The sequence below is a fragment of the Cynocephalus volans genome, chromosome 10 (genome assembly GCF_027409185.1).
Source record: "Cynocephalus volans isolate mCynVol1 chromosome 10, mCynVol1.pri, whole genome shotgun sequence".
Classification (NCBI taxonomy): domain Eukaryota; kingdom Metazoa; phylum Chordata; class Mammalia; order Dermoptera; family Cynocephalidae; genus Cynocephalus; species Cynocephalus volans.
Window position 1 is genome coordinate 80,580,496 of NC_084469.1, and position 16,345 is coordinate 80,596,840.

Sequence of the window (16,345 nt, forward strand, 5' to 3'; positions counted from 1 at the left end):
GCACAGGGAGAGCAGAGGCCAGGGTCCTGGGGCAGAAACCTGGTGTGTTGGAAAGCAAGAGAAGAGGCCATGTGGCTGGGCCAGTGATGGGGGGGGCGGGGTGGGGGTGGGGTTGAGGAGACAATGGGGCCAGACCAGGTCCTGAAAGCCAAGGTACTGATTTGGCTTTGACTCTGAGTGAGAAAGGGAGCCATGAGACAATTTCCAGCAGAAAAGTGACGTTACCTAAATTATGTTTCTAAAAGGATCACAAATATTTAAAAATTAATACGAGCAGCTGATATTTATTGAGCACTTAGTATATATCAGACATTATACGTGGCACTCTGACCACATTGTTATCTTCCTGCACCCTTTCAACTGCCCTGTTGCTATAGTAGGCCCATCACCTCGCCTTGTTCCAAGGGGGAGATGGAGGTTTAGAGGAGGGCAGCCCTCTCAGGATGTGCCCAAGGCCACAGAGCAGGTAAGTGTGAAGCTGAGGCTTGGGCCAGCTCTGTCCTACTCCAGAGCTGTAGGGTTTCCCCGGCCTGGGTCCTAATTCTGATTCCCACCAACTAGCTGTGTAACAGGTGATTGCTGTCTGGTTCTGCCACAACAGGGGCTTCTCAACCTAGGCAAAGGAGACTGGGGGAGGACCCTGGATCCAGGAGAGCTGCAGTCAAACCAGCTGTGTGGCTTCGGGGAATTGCTGCCCTTACTGGACCCCAGCTCCACCCTCTGTAAGATGAGCAAATATATCCTCCTCCCAGAGCTGCAGAGAGGACGCTAAGTGCAGGATGTGGGCTGGTGGCAGGTGCAGAGCAGGTGCTAACTGTGTTATGTCGGGTATTCAACCCCAAAGCTTTGGGGGCCACGTTCTAGAGATCTGGTAAAACACGTGTCGGGCAGGAAGAAGAGAAGGCAACCATTAGGCCTCCACAGTGGGGCTCAGTAGCAACCAGGGTGCAGGAGGAGTGATGAAGGCCTGCAGATGTGGGGAAGCACAGGTAGGACTAACCAAAGTGCACAGCCGGTCTGGTCCTCTCCTGAGATCTCCTCCCTCGTCTTCAACCAGTAAGTATGCAGCAGAAAAGGCTCTGCCTCCTACAGTGCAACGTTCTGCTGCCAAGAAGCCTCCCCTTCATGGCCCAGTTCAGGATCATCCCCTACCCAGGTGGCACAATACCTGCAGTTCCACCATTCCATCAAGGTAGGCAGTCATCTTTTAATGGTCAAGTTCTCCTTCTATATTTAGCTCCACAGGACCCACCAAAATCCATAAACAGCAAATAACAACTATTTTCATTCTTTAAATGATCTTCTGACCCTTTTCAACGCACAAACATGTATACAAGCATATGCGTCCTCTTCTGGAATTTGTTTTAATTTAACACTATTCCAAACATGCAGGAAGGGACATTGGAGATGATCTGGACCTTTTTTAAAGAGCAGTGTGGCGTAATGATTAGAAGATGGGGTTTGGAGGTAGGCAGGCATGGATTCAAATCTCAGGTAGGCAAGCTGTGTCACCTTGGATAAACCACTTGACTTCTGCAGGCCTCAGTTTCCTCACCTGTGGAATAGGAATAACAGTGCTCCTCCCACCAGGTCACAAGGATACAAAGGGATAATGTGGGCAACACGTTAGCCAGGTGCCCTGCACAGGCTAAATTAACAGTAGCTGTTGTTACTGTCACTTTAGTCCTTCTTATTGAGATTTGTAGCAGGCTCAGAAAGTTTTCCTGTTTGGGATGATATTTGTATAACCTATCTATTGCTGTGTAACAAATCACCCTAAAACTTCGTAGCTTCAGTAAGCACACATTTATTACCTCCAGTTTCAGTGGGTCAGGGGTCTGGGCACAGTTTGGCTGGCTCCTCTGCTTTTGGGTCTCTCACAAGGCTACAATCAGGATGATGGCCAGGGCCGAGGTCTCATCTGAACATGCCACTAAGGAAGGATTCACTTTGAAGTTCAGGTGGCTTTTAGCAGGATTCAATTCCTCAAGGGCTATTGGACTCAGGGCCTCAGTTCTTGCTGGATGTTGGCTGGAGGCAGGCCTCAGTTCTTTGCCACATGGGCCTCTCCAACATAGCTGCTTTCTTCATCAATAGTGCAAGCCCAGAAAGCAATAGAGAGAATCAGGTGGCCATACTGAAGTCATAATCTTACGTAACCTAATCACAGAAGGGACATTCCATCATCTTTGCCATGTTCTGTTGGTTAGAAGTAGCTCTCTAGGCCAGTCCACACTCAGGGGGAGGACATGAAAGCCAGGAGGCAGGAGTCCTTAGGGGTCATTTTAGAGTCTGCCTGTCATACATAGCATGATGCATTTCAACTAGCACTCTGTGGTGCTTTCTATATACCAGGCAATATACTGGTGCTGGAAATTAAAAAGTGAGCGAGTTGGGGTTCCTACTTATCAGGAACTTTTCTGGGAGGTGTTTTCTGTTTCGTACTTTTACCCTTCACTGCTGTGAACACTTTGTGTCCCATGAAAAATCGCTCTTAAGGGGGAAAGGAACTTACTAACTACATAGTGCAAATGCGTTAACCAGATCCTTTTTCTCCATCACAGGGTGAACAGAAGAGAGAGAGAAAAAACAAAAGCTCTGAGGGGCATTTGGAGTAGGGGTCATGTGCTGGGTGATATAGGCACCAAGGAGAATGAGACCAGATCTTGCCCTCAGGGAGCACACAGGGTAAGGGGGAGCAGAAAGGTAAACTCGCAGGTTCAGCCTGCAGTGAGACATGCCACAGTGAAGGGGGAAAGGGGAAGGTGGAAGGGGGAGGGGGAGGGAAGGGAAAGAAGTGCAAAGGAAGAGAGAGAAATGGCAAAGGAAGGGAGAAATAGAAAAGGGAGATTCGAAGCGTTGCATCCCGCCCCTGGTTTCGTCCCCAGGCCCGGCTCCGCCCCCGGCCCGCAGGCTGCAGCGCCACCTCCGACCGCCAGGGGCCGCCCGCGCAGCCGCCCGCACCCTGCGCGCGCGGCTGGCCCTCTCTCCGGCTTCTGCGCCTGCCGCTCGCTGTCCCACCGCCACCTCTCTCGGGCTCCGGCCGGGTCTCGCGCGTCGTCTTCTCGTGAGGGTCCTCGCGCCGCCAGGCGCGCGCCGCCCCCCTGCCTCGTGGCTCGGGGTCTCGCGGGCCCCGCTCCCGCCCTCCACTCGCCTGGCCCGGACCGGAAGCGGCGCCGCACGGCCTGGGCCTGGCGCGGGGGGTGGGCACCGGGGCCCGGTCGGACATGGGCAAGAAGCACAAGAAGCACAAGTCGGACAAACACCTCTACGAAGGTGAGGAATGGGCTGGGGTCGGGGGGCTCGTAGCGAGCCCGTGTCGGCTCTGTGGGGTTTTCGTTATTTCGCGATGACCCTAGAGCGCCCGAGGCGGACCGCCCCTCCCACGGCAGGCCCCGGCCCCCCAGGGGGCGCGGTCCCCCCGAAGCCACGCAGACCCCAGCGGGGCGGCATTCGAACCTGCCCTGGTGGGTCTCTGCTGGGGCGGTGTGAGAAGGCCCCGAGAAGCCCGGGAGCGTTGGGGGCGGCCGGCGCCGCCGCACCCCTTGGCGAGGGTCGTCATTCAACAGGTGCTTCGTGGGGCGCCCACTGCGCGCCCAAAGCCACCTCGGCCTTGCTGTACCTTCGCGATCTGATCGGCGGCCACCGGCGAGCCCCTCCTCTTATCGAGGCTCTTTCCTTTTGTTTAAGAATATGTAGAGAAGCCCTTGAAGCTGGTCCTCAAAGTGGGAGGGAACGAAGTCACCGAGCTCTCCACGGGCAGCTCGGGACACGACTCCAGCCTCTTCGAAGACAAAAACGATCATGACAAGCACAAGGACAGAAAGCGGAAAAAGAGAAAGAAAGGAGAGAAGCAGGTTCCAGGGGAAGAGAAGGGGAGAAAACGGAGAAGAGTAAAGGTAAATGTGTTTGCATCACTTCAGCGTTGCTGATGGCACCGTTTTCTAAATGGTCCCGCCTCCAGCTGCCAGCCTAACTTTTCTCTGTGTCTAATGAGCCTCTGAAGTGCCTGTAAAATCTGGCTTGTTTGGGAGAGGAGTAGGGCAGAATAGAAATGTGAATCATCTGTGAGTTTCAGCAAATCTTTAATTATACTTTAAGGGCTTGTACTCACACATCAGATTGGACAGAAGCTGAGTCCTGATTTTCAGGAGCTGCTTCAAAGAATGCTTTTTCCATCTAGGAAGGGTAAAAGGTCATGCTCAAGAAAGCCTCAGTGTTTGAGGTTTTTCAAAAGGTCATTTGAAAAGTGAATGGGATTTATTGGGGCTCAGATTTTGTTCTGAAGTAGTTAATATAATGCCACATCTATAGTGAGCAACTTTTGTCTTCTCAAACAAAGTTTGAGTCTGTTGAGAAATTTTGATCAGAGATTTGTAATGGATATAACACCATTTGCATTTAGTAAAAAAGAATAACTAGCTATCTTCTTGCTTTGCAAGCTGGGCAAAATAATAATAATAATTAACTTTCCTTCCAAGTATGACTATATACATACCTGGAATTATCCCAGATTTCTGCACTTCCCAAATTTAACCTTTTATTAAGTGGCATATTAAATCAGTTCCTGTATTTTGAAGGTAGAGTTTTCGTAGGTTAGTTTTATAATTTTTCTTATGTTTAAATATACAACAGAAGCTCTGTTCCATATGATTAAACACATTGATAAGTCACTAAGTCTTATAGATTTTCTCTTTGGAAATTCTTACGTTTATTCCTTCCTTTCTGCGCCAGTTTTTATTACCTTTGCCTAAACTGTTTCCTTTCCTAAGTTATAAAAGCCATGATTTTTTATGCATGTGATTTTATTTTTATAATTCAAGTGGTACAGAAGTGGAAAAATGAAAGAAAGAAAGTTTTTCTCACCTCAGTCCCTCATACGATCTTCCTCTCCAGAGGTACCAGTTGTTTTTTTTAAAATTAATTTTTATTAATAGTAAAGAAATTCATGAACATAGTTTTGAAAAATCAAGAGTACAAGAAGACTTTTAAAACAAAAGCAGTCTCCTGCTCCACTCTGGAGTTTTACTTAATAAACTTTTTAGGTTTTTTGGTTTTGGGTTTTTTTAAATTTATCTCCATTTCTAAATGTAAGTTTATATTGCTATTTACTGATTTATCAGTTTACATCTTTTACTGATACAATGTTATAGATTTGAGAATTTATGAGACTGACGCGCTGCCTACTGCGCTAAGAGGGTGATTAGATTTGAGAATTAAAATTAGCATTCTTATATTGTTCCACACCCCCAATTTCCCTTCCTCCATTCTCATAGTATAGGTACATCACAGTTATTGGTTGAATTAATATTCAGCGGCTGTTTTTAATTGTTGTTCACTGGAGACAAGTACAATATATAAATACAGATCTGATCTTGACCAAATATGAATTGTTTTCATTTGTTTGGTTATTCCTTACTAATTCTTCCCCAACTCTAACAGGTTTGTAAAACCCATCTGAGTTCTGTTTTTCAGATGGCCAAACACTTCCTTTCTTTTTTCTTTTTTGACCTCCATCTTATAGTCCTCTGTCTCCTGCTCGAGGCTGGACTAGTTGCTCTCTAGATCTCCTAGGTCCCATGTCTTCCTCTTTCTTTATTTACTCCCTTGTTCTGGTAGAGTCTTAACTCTAGGAACTTCCTGAGAAAAACATTCATAGGAAGTAGATTTTTGTAAATTCTTATTTGTTTGAAAATCTTTATCCTCTCCTCATCTAGACTACTCATATAAGTTGATAATTTGACTCTGTAGAATTTTAGACTGAAAGTTATTTTCTTTCAGAATTTTAAAGGCATTGGTCTGTAGTCTTCTGGCTTCCAGATTTTCTGTTGAGAAGGCTGTTGCCATTCTGATTCCTAGTTCTTTGTGTATGACCAGTATTTGCTTCCTTGAAATTTTCAGGATCTTCCCTTTACCTTCCGTGCTCTAATGTCTCATGGTGAATACTTGCGCCTTCCGTTCTGAGATGTTTGCTTGAAGTATTTCTGTGATAATTTCCTTCCCTTCATTTTTCTCTTCTCTTTCTGCAATCCCTTCCATTTAAATGTTGGACTCTTGGGCTGATCCTTTAATTTTCTTAATGTTTTCTTTCCTATTTACCCTCTCTTTTTTTGTGTGTGTTCTTCCTTCAAGGAAAGTCTCTAAACGTTATCTTCTGACTCATCTATTGAATTTTATTTCAGATCTTGTATTTTGAGTTTCCACCAACTCTTTCTTGTTCTCTAATTGTCCTTTTTTAAATATCTTGTTCTTATTTTTAGATGTAATATTTTCTTTTTTTTCTCTGAGGGTATTAACTAAGTCCCCACCTCACCCCTAAGTTTTCTTTTGCTCCCTGTGTTGTCTCTATCTCCTCCAAGTTCTTCAAGTTATTTGTTTGTCTCTTGAGTTTTTGTAGTCTATATTTAAACCTTGAGCTTTTGTAGTCTCTTGAGCTTTTGTAGTCTGTATTTAAATCTGCAGCACAAAAAAGCTGATTAAATGCTTTGTGCCTAGACAAGTTTTGTCAACTGATGGACTTCACTGTAGAGTGACTAAACAGAGACCTGATAATTTTGGTGGGGAATCTCCCAAATATCTGTACCCTACAGATATTTTCTCTGGGCTTTACAGTTTCTCCGGAGAAAAATCCTTCCCTCCTAAGAGAAGGATTTTACTTGGCTGCTAGTATTTCGGGGACTGAAGATCTTACTACCCAATCCTCTGCTTTCATTCCATCATCTCTCCCCACTTTGACTTATCTCCAGGTCTGGAGACTCTCTGGTTTCTTATGTTTTCCAGTTCTGAGTTTTTCCAGGATTCTGGAGTTTGGACTTTTCTCATAGGTGTCCAGCTCTTAACATGCAGGAGGTATCTTGCTTTCTAGGTTCTGCAGACTCCTACTTTTGCCTTCCATCTTCCAAGTGCGTTGATCCACTATTATCTCTTCTGTACTCTTTGTTCCTGCCATCATCTTTATAGAAGTTGAGGTAACCACTTTTAACTACTTCTCATTTTAGCTCTGGTGGTTATCACCATAATGCCAATGATATATTCTTCACTTCTTGTTTTATTAATTATCTTGTTCTTTTTAGTGACTACATAGTACTTAGTTATATGGATGTACCATATAACTTTATTTTGTTTAATGTTACTTTAAATGTAACAGATAATGCTGCAGTGAACTTCATTGTACACCCATCTTTGTACACTTTTATAAGGATATCTTCAGGGTAGATTCCTGGAATTCTCCCCTTTGTGTTGCAGCCATTCTGCCCTTCCTTGAGTGCAGCTCTAATTATCATTAAACACCTTTATGTTTTTATGCCATTGCAAAGTAAGATACAATTGCATCCACAGTCTTGTCTGGGCATAACACCCTGCAGGTAGGTGGATGGTTTCCATTTTACAGGAATAAAGTGGAAACTCAGAAGTGAAGTGAATTTACCCCAGGTCCCAGGACTCAGAGGTAGGGACCCGGGGACATTTCCAGATTTTCTGGGGGATTATTGGTTCTCTAGGGGCTGTTTGGGTCATCACTTTTTTCCAGGCCAGACCAGGAATGGGGAGAAGGGTTCTTTTTGCTACTGTTGTCTAGGGAGGGAGAATTCAGAAAGAGATGTCTCTCTGAGCTGTGTTCTGGATCTTCAGGGAGTTCTCTTCTTGGGAAGGGTCAGCTGTGTGATACCCATGGGCCTGGGAAGGGCTGAAATATGTGTGGTTCTGAGGGACTGGTGGCTCTTCTCTCAGATCCTTGCAGCAGAACAGAGAAAGGGCATCAGAAAAGGATGAAGGATGCCCTTTTCCTCTTAAAGCATTTTTCTTTTTTTTTTTTTTTTGGCGGCTGGCTGGTATGGGGATCCAAACCCGTGACCTTGGTGTTTTAAAGCTGTGCTCTAACCAACTTAAAGCATTTTTCTAAAAGACATACATAACTTCTGCTTATATCTCATTAGCTATATCTTAATCACCTGGCCATCCTAGTTGCTAGGTGGGGCTGGGAAATGTTATCTTTTAATTGGGGGAGTTGGTAAGGGAATTGTACCCTGCTAAAAATCAGGAATCTGTTACTTAGGGAAATAAGGAAAAGATAAAGTTTTGGGGAAACACACACACATAAAACACAAAGTCTTGTAATTTTTCAAAGGTGTCTTAGTTAAGTGATATTCTTCTTTTGAGTAGGATGACCCTGACTATGTTAGTCTAAAATGCCCCAACAGGTAAGACCAATATTATTTCTCCCTGCAGAGCAGTGGTATTTAATGCCAATCAAAGCATTAAGGGTACAACATGCCTTGGTTTCAACCAGACGATAATCTAGACACTGCTCCTATGAAAGTATGTTGATTTTTTTTCCTTAAACATTTGGATGCTGAGCAGTTGGCAAAGAATTTGTGTGCTGACATAACTCATATAACATTATCCTTCCTAAAGATTCAGCTATAACTTTCAAGTCACTTATTCCCATATATGAAGGATAAAATAACATCATGAAAAAAATGCTCAGACCATTTGATCTAGTAATATATGCTCAAGAGGACAGTTAGGTAAAACTAAGGTGCAGTAGGTAAAATAGGCCATTAAGTTGATAAAACAATGATTTATGGAAATTACAGGATCAAATGATGAAGATAAATCGGTTAAATAAATAAATAAAATTCTATAAGTGCTCGAAGTTGAACTGGGGAATCAGACACAAAAGAACAGATAAACTGGTAAATCCTAGCAGAGGTATGAGTAAACTGAGGAGTCAGTGGAAAGTGTTTATTTTGCCGTGGGAAGCTGGATGTATTAGTCCATTTTGTGTTGCTATAATAGAAATACCTGAGACTGGGTAATTTATAAGGAAAAGAGGTTTATTTGGCTTACGATTCTGGGACAGCTGCATCTGGCATGGGCCTCAGGCTGCTTCTACTCATGGCAGAAAGTGGCAGGCAGCCGGTGGGTACAAGCAGATTACATGGCGAGAGGAAGCAAGAGAGAGAGAGGAGGTGCCAGGGTCTGTTAAACAACCAGCTCTTGCAGGAACTAATAGAGCGAGAACTCACTCATTACTACCCCAACCTAGGGAAAGCACTAACCCATTCATGAGGGATCCGCCCCCATGACTCAGTCAGTTTCCAACACTGCCACATTGGAATAAAGTTTCCACATGAGCTTTGGCGGGGACAACACATCCAAACTCCATCACTAGGGAAAGCATCATAGAGGTGTAACAGCTAACCTGTGTGGCAGATACTGTTTTCATCCTAGGCCAAAAATGAGGTGTAGCTGCAAAGTAATGAAACGGGATTTTTCATTGGATCCTAAAATCATCTGTTAAGGGGAATTCTGAAATTGTTTTGCACGTTGTAATTACTGTGTGTGTGTGTGTGTGTGTGTGTGTGTGTGTGTGTGTGTGTGTGTGTGTGTGTGTGTGTGTGTGTGTGTGTGTGTGTGTGTGTGTGTGTGTGTACACACGGGGTCTTCAGAAACTCCATGGAAAGATTTGAATCACACTTTTCAAAATAAGTGTGTGTGTGTATTACATATATCTCTCTTTCCTCCAAAAGTAGCGAATCTGAAGGATGGTACTTATTACTAAGGACTTCAGCTGTTAATTTGCATGCTTTTATGTTCCTATTTCATGCTGTCTCCTGTAATTAATTAATTCTGCAAATATTTATTTAGCAAATACTATGTAGTAGGCATTAAGAGCTGAATAAGACCAGGGCCCCTCCCCACAGGGATCTCCAGTGAGAGAGGCAAATTTGTCTATAATATAGTGTAGTGAGTGTTATAATGCTAGTAATCTGAGCAAAGATTTGCTTCAAAGATCTTACAAGTTAATAAAATAACTTGCCGTTGAGAATCTAGTCTGAAATAAGTACAGTGTGTTTATGGTTGTGGAAATGGCCACTGCTCCTTTCTCCTGCCTCAGACCTCCATGCACACAGGATACTTCCGATACCTGGGATGCTATTCCCACCCACCCACCTCCATCCACCCTCAACCTGGCTAGATTCTTTCTCCTTCAGATCTCAGCTCAGATATTACTTTCTCACAGAAGCCTTCGCGTATTTCTCCAGTCCAAATTAGATTCACTCAAAATTTATTCTGTCCTGGAAATGTTTTGGGGGTTTTTTTGTTGTTTTTTTTTAATAGATTGTTGGGTGTCCATCTCTGCTGTTACATTATGAGCTCCTTAAGAGCAGGGCCATGTGTGTTTTATCTACCACTGTATATCCACACAATAGAGCCTCATTTATTTATTGAATGAATGAATGAATGAATGCCCTTTGTATGCTAGGTAATACACTAAAATTTCACTTACACTATCTTATTTAATCCTCAGAACAGTCCTCTGAGGTATGTGTTGTTGTCTCTATTTCAAAGATGAGAAAATTAGACTCCAAAAAATTATATAGTTTATCCATGATCTCATAGCTAATTATATAGTTTATATGTGATCTCATATTAGTGGCAAAGCCAGAATTTGAACACATTTTATAAGCTGTGACTGTAAGCTTTTCTTCCTTGGCTAAAGTTAAATGGCACTAATGTTTTTATTTAGCTGTCTATGTGTAATTAACAAAATACAGTATTATAACTATTAACCAGAACTACGTTAACTTGCAGTTTTACATATCTGTTTATTCTAAGTGACATTCACAATAGAACTCTATAATACATTCTGAATCATTAAAAAAAGAAAATTAGAAGGTTGAGATCAGAATTTTAGGTAGAGAGACACATGTAGAGACCAAAGCTTCTTGTATAGATGAGAAACTGGGACTAATACAGTGGCGTTACTTATTCAGGGTCACATGGTGGTGAATTAGAAGCTAGGTCTCCTGATTCCCAGTCTGGCAATAACATAATATAGTATTTCCATTCAGTTTAGGGTAGTTTTCAGGTATATGTTTTTATAATCTTTCATCCTGGACTCCCCAGCCCAGAAAGCTATATTCTTTTGTTGTACTGAGTAATATTGTAGTTACTGTAGACCAGCCTCAGTAGGTAAAGTTACTAGGTAGGGGTAGTTCAGAGACACTATACCTTCCTTTGGTACTTTTCAACTTTTCCATTTCACGTCCTTATTTGACTGTTTCATTGACTCTGTAAGATAAATAATAATCAGATCTCCATCTTGCAGGTTGTAAAGTGATCTGGTGAGAATAAATGAGTTGCCTAAGGTCACAGTGTCTTAAGGATTAAGCTGGACATCTAGACCATGGGTCAGCAAACCGTGGCCAACACTACCTGGTTTTGTAAACAAAAGTTTTATTGGAACACAGCCACACCCATTCATTTACATATTGTCTATGGCTGCTATCATTCTGCAACAGCAGAGTTTAGTAGTTGTGCTGTCACAACTTACAGACCACAAAGCCTCAATATTTACTGTCTGGCCATTTACAAAAAAAATCTGCTGACCCTTGCTCTAGACTCTTGGCACTGGCGCTAGGCCTTAGTTCTTTACACCTGGGAGAGTGTGTATTGCCTTTCAAGCTGTCTCTCTCTTCACGTTTCCTGTTTAGTAGGAAGGAATCTGGGTCTCTATGGGTCTTTTGCTATAGAACAGAAGTTCTAAACCTGCCGACCTATGAAAGATCCATGCTGGATTTTCTGGGCAAAGGATAATAAAACTTTCCAGTTAAGAATTATTGTTAAAGGAAGGCTGGTTTGGTTGCCTTAGTTGATTAGAGCATGGTGTTGTAACACCATGGTCAAGGGTTCAGATCCCCATACCAGCCAGCTGCCAAAAAAAAAAAAAAAAAAAAAAATTGGTGATTAAAAGAAAAAGCTGAAAATAAATAAACAAAAACATTTTTAAAAATTTCTATTACAGAATATGTCCTGAGGCTGTAAAAAACAGACGACAATCAACTTACATTAATGATAACTGGGATCAGGTGCAAGATGAGTACAGTTTATAACATGGTTCTCTGGGGCTTTTAAACCAATCGTATATTCTGTATATGCTTTGGACTCTGAAAATAGAGTGCAAAGCTCTGTATCAGTGACTCTCAAAGTGTGATCCCTGTACCAGCAAAACCCACGTGGCCTAGAAACTTGTTAGAAATGCACACTCCATACCTGCTGGATCAGTAAGTCTGGGGACAGGGCCTCGCCTTCTGTGTTTTCGTAGAAACTTCGGGTGATTCCAATGCATACTAAAGCTTAAGAACCATAAAAACAGTTGTCTCATAACAGGCAGTTATTGTGTAACTTTTTACTCTAGACATTATGCTTCTGAATATTATCCATGTTGATACAGTATAATTTTAGCTCACTTATTTCACCTGGTATGTAAATATGCCATAATTTATTAATCCATTTTCCTTTTAATAGGCATTGGATTCTTCCTTATTTTTTACTATTTCAAACAGTGCTGCAGTAATGTTCTTATACATGTCTCCATGTATACTGTGCGAAAGGAAGTTTCTCTAGAGTATATGAGCAGAAAGGAATAGCTGAGAAGGAGGGTACAGGCTTTGCTAGCTTTGTTAGATACTGCTAATTGCTCTCCTAATGATTGTGCCTATTTACTTACCCATCTGCAAGGTATGAGTCCGATTTCTCTATATTTTTTTAATCAGAACTTGACATTTTAATTTTTGCCAGTCAGAAAGATATGAAATGCCTTCTAGGTTTTAAATTTATAATTCCCCCAATTCTAGGGAGCTTGAGCTAGTTTTCACGTGTCTTGACACATCAGGTTTCTTCTGTGAATTACCTGATATTCTTTACCCATTTTCTTTTGGGTTCTTTGTCTTTTTACATAGATTTATAGATGTTCTTTATATATCTTTTTTAATATCTTGTGAGTTATTTGTGTTTCAAGTACTTTATGGCAGATTTTTTAAAAGTACTTTTTCTCTGGATCTTTAGCTTGGTTTATGGTTTTTGTTGAGGTGCCAGAATTTATAAATTTGATGTCTTATTGACCAAGTTTTTCCTTTAAGATTTATCCTTTTTGTGTCTTATTTAAGAAAATCTTTTCCTAATTTTAGGCCTTAAATATTCTTTACTTTTATCTGAAGTTTCAAAGCTTTGCTTTTTGTACATTTAAGTTTTTATCTGAAAACTACTTTCATGTATGGCATGAGGTAGGGATCTAATTTTATTTTCTTTTTCCATGTAGATAACCAGTTGTCCTAGCACCACCCTTTTGTCATTGATTTTTAATTCTGCCTCTGTGATATGCAATATTTTCTATGTACATAGGTCTGTTTTTGAGCTTTCTTATCTATTCTGCTGGTATATCAGTCAATCCCTATGTTAAACCTATGTTGTCTTATCACTTTATACAAATAATGTCTAGTAAGACACATTCTTTTATTGTGATCTTTTTCTTTTTTCTCGGCGGTGGGGGGGGGGGTGCGGGTCATGCTGGCTGGTACCAGGATCCAAACCCATGACACAGAGTTATCACTTTTTTTTGGCACCTGGCCATTATGGGGATCCCAATCTTATTGTGACTGTTTTCAGAACTGTTCTAACTGTTCTTGATCTTCAAGATAAATTATATGATTGGCTTGTCAAATTCTATGAAAAATCCTGTTTTACAATTTTGATTGGCATTACATTGAGTTTATTGATGACTTTGGAGAGAATTGACTGTCTTTCAGTTCATGAACATGGTATATCTCTTTTATTTAAATCTTCTGCTATGACCTTCAGTAACGTTTCATAATTTTTCCCGAAAGAGCTTGGGCATCTTTTATTAGATTCATTTCTAAGTATGTTATATTGCTTTGGGAAATAGCATTATTCTAATTGGTTTTTTGTGGCATAAACTTTCTTTTTCTTTATGAACATGTGATTTTCTCTTTTTCCAGTAGATGGCAGTAAAATACATTAAGATTTTGTTAATAAGAATGTATTTTCTTTTCAGTGGTGTCTTTTCCTCCCACTGAAATTAAAATAATTTGTGTACTTAAAGGTATTGATTCTGAAATATTTCTAAATTATCTCTCTCTGTTCCATTTAGGAGGATAAAAAGAAGCGAGATCGAGACCGAGTGGAGAATGAGGCAGAAAAAGACCTCCAGTGTCATGCCCCTGTACAGTTAGAGTTACCGTCTGAGAAGCCTCTCACAAGCTCTTTAGCCAAACAAGAAGGTTGGAATAACTCTAAATTAACTATCCTAGGCCGGCCCGTGGCTCACTCGGTAGAGTGCGGTGCTGATAAATTAACTATCCTGAAAGAGGAGGCTGAAATTGTTGTAGCCCAGGGAAGGTGACTGGGTTTTAGCTTCTCAGTTAAAGTTTAAAAGCTTTTTAGTTAAATTTTTAAAAAATTTTCTACTCTCTCTCTCTCACTGCATAACAGCTTTAAATTAGCTTCAGTTTTAAATTGATATTTAAAAACTTTAACATTTTTTAAATGAATAGAATTTTTGTATGAGCTATTTAATAGTAATATAGATTAAATCATATAGAAAGCTAAATAGTATTCTCTAGAGTCTTCCTTTTTAAAACACCCTTTTCCTTTCTTCTTTGCTTTAGAAGTAGAACAGACACCTCTTCAAGAAGCTTTGAATCAATTGATGAGACAGTTGCAGAGGTAAATGTTTTTTTGACATTTTTATAACATAGAAATCAAAATTGTAAGTGTATAGGATTCGAACCACTTCTCTATCTTTTGATTATTTAAAGCCACATTTTGTGGCTTAAATCCAAATGTACTTGATTTTAAAGTAGATGGTAAGTATTTTGCCTGACAATAGAAGTACTCGAAGAAGCTAACTTTTAGAAGTTCTTGTTTGATTTGTTTTAACTGGCAACTTGAAGGGTGTTACATAATACTCTTAATGGCAAATTCTCTTTATCTAAAGTAGTTTCTGATGTTAAAACTTTAAACCAGGAGTAAATAATACAGATATTTCTACTTTGCTAATAGACGGAAGTACTTTCTATTTGTTTATTCAGTGCTTATTATGCTGTGAGTCTTTAGCAATTATTAAGTATGGAAGAAAAAACAAAATACTGTATATAGAATTTATGACTCTTTTAAGTGCAGAAATTTGTTCTAAAAATTTCTGTATATAGATTAAACCAATGTTAAATTCTTTATAGGGAGAAGAATAATTCAATCTTTATTAAAATGTTTATTTTGAAACTTTACTCAATTTTTAACTCAAAGATATTTATGTTATTTGCAGAGGATTCATGGTTATAGTATGTGCACAGTAATAGTGGACTTTCTTCTCACTGTCTTCTACTTATATATCAACCCAGAACACATCGTCAGTAATTTTTAAGATAAAGCCTCTAGTGTAATCTGTATTCAACACCTGTTCCGCTTTGCAATTAAGGTCAGAATTATTGGCCTTTCTTCTTTTTTGGTGTTACACAGTAGTTGAGAAAATTATATCTCTAGTCTTTATACTAGAATAAAACGTTCATTACTTGTCCCAAAGGAGTGAACAGGTAAGTACTGGGTATTTCATCCCAATTAGAAGATATGACTGTAATCTGTTTTGGCTGCCATTTAGTTTTATTTCTTGTAACATAAGACTAGAATGTAGGTTAATGACATTACCTTAAAAGAAACACTTAGAAAAGTATCTCTTAGTCCAAGGACATTAGCATTGCTAAGAACATTTTGGGAGTTAGAACCCAGATTCACATTCTTTTGATTAGCCTTAGTGATTAGATGAGTCTTCATCCTTGAGGCTCAGAGCTAAGCCTGGTTAAAAAAAATAATAATAATAATCGATCATGTTTGGTAATTCCATTTTTGGTCAAAACTAGGTGGAGCTCTATATTAAAATAGCTAATTTTAGCAAGTGTAGATAATTTGCTGTGAAAAGTAGTGGCAAGAGATCATCCAGAGATGAGCACTGTTCTTATTCCTGGTAACTCTAGGACAACACACATTGTGATGTGTAAGTTCCAGACTGGATTTTTTTGCTTATTGTCATTAGTTTTTCATTTCACTGCTTAGGCATCCTGTGAAAAACAAAGGCAGGTTTACATAGTCCTGAATTCAGATTCCAGCTCTGTCTTTTATTAGCTTTATGACCCAGAACAAATGATTTTGACCTTTCTGAGCTTCAGTGTCCTCATCTGTAAGTGAGGATACCACCACCTTCATGGCTTTTGGGAGGAATAGATACAGAATACACGAAGTACCTACTACTGGGCCTGGCAGTATGGTAAATATGTTTTAAAGGTTGTTACTGTTTTTTAAACCATTTTTACTGTTGCTATTATTTGGAGTAAGGAAAACTTTGGTATGAAAAGTTTGCAGAGAAAAAGAATCAGTCTAATGACTTAATCATATAGAGCATTGATTCTCAACTCTGGCAATACTGGAAATACCAGTGCCAGATAGTCAGATACCAACACCAGTACTCAGCCCTGGAAATAGCAGTGCC

General features: G+C 40.4%; 1 protein-coding gene across 2 annotated transcripts in view; it reads left to right on the forward strand.

Moving 5' to 3' along the window:
• The first annotated feature begins 3,012 nt into the window (after positions 1-3,012).
• The window catches only part of BRD7 (bromodomain containing 7), a 43,016-nt gene continuing 29,683 nt past the window's right edge, over positions 3,013-16,345 (forward strand). For both annotated transcript variants that reach the window (XM_063109222.1, XM_063109223.1), the window contains exons 1-4: positions 3,013-3,276; positions 3,691-3,899; positions 13,955-14,084; positions 14,472-14,529. In XM_063109222.1, coding sequence (XP_062965292.1) covers positions 3,228-3,276; positions 3,691-3,899; positions 13,955-14,084; positions 14,472-14,529 — 446 coding nt within the window. In that variant the 5' untranslated portion in view covers positions 3,013-3,227. The remainder of the gene's footprint in view (positions 3,277-3,690; positions 3,900-13,954; positions 14,085-14,471; positions 14,530-16,345) is intronic.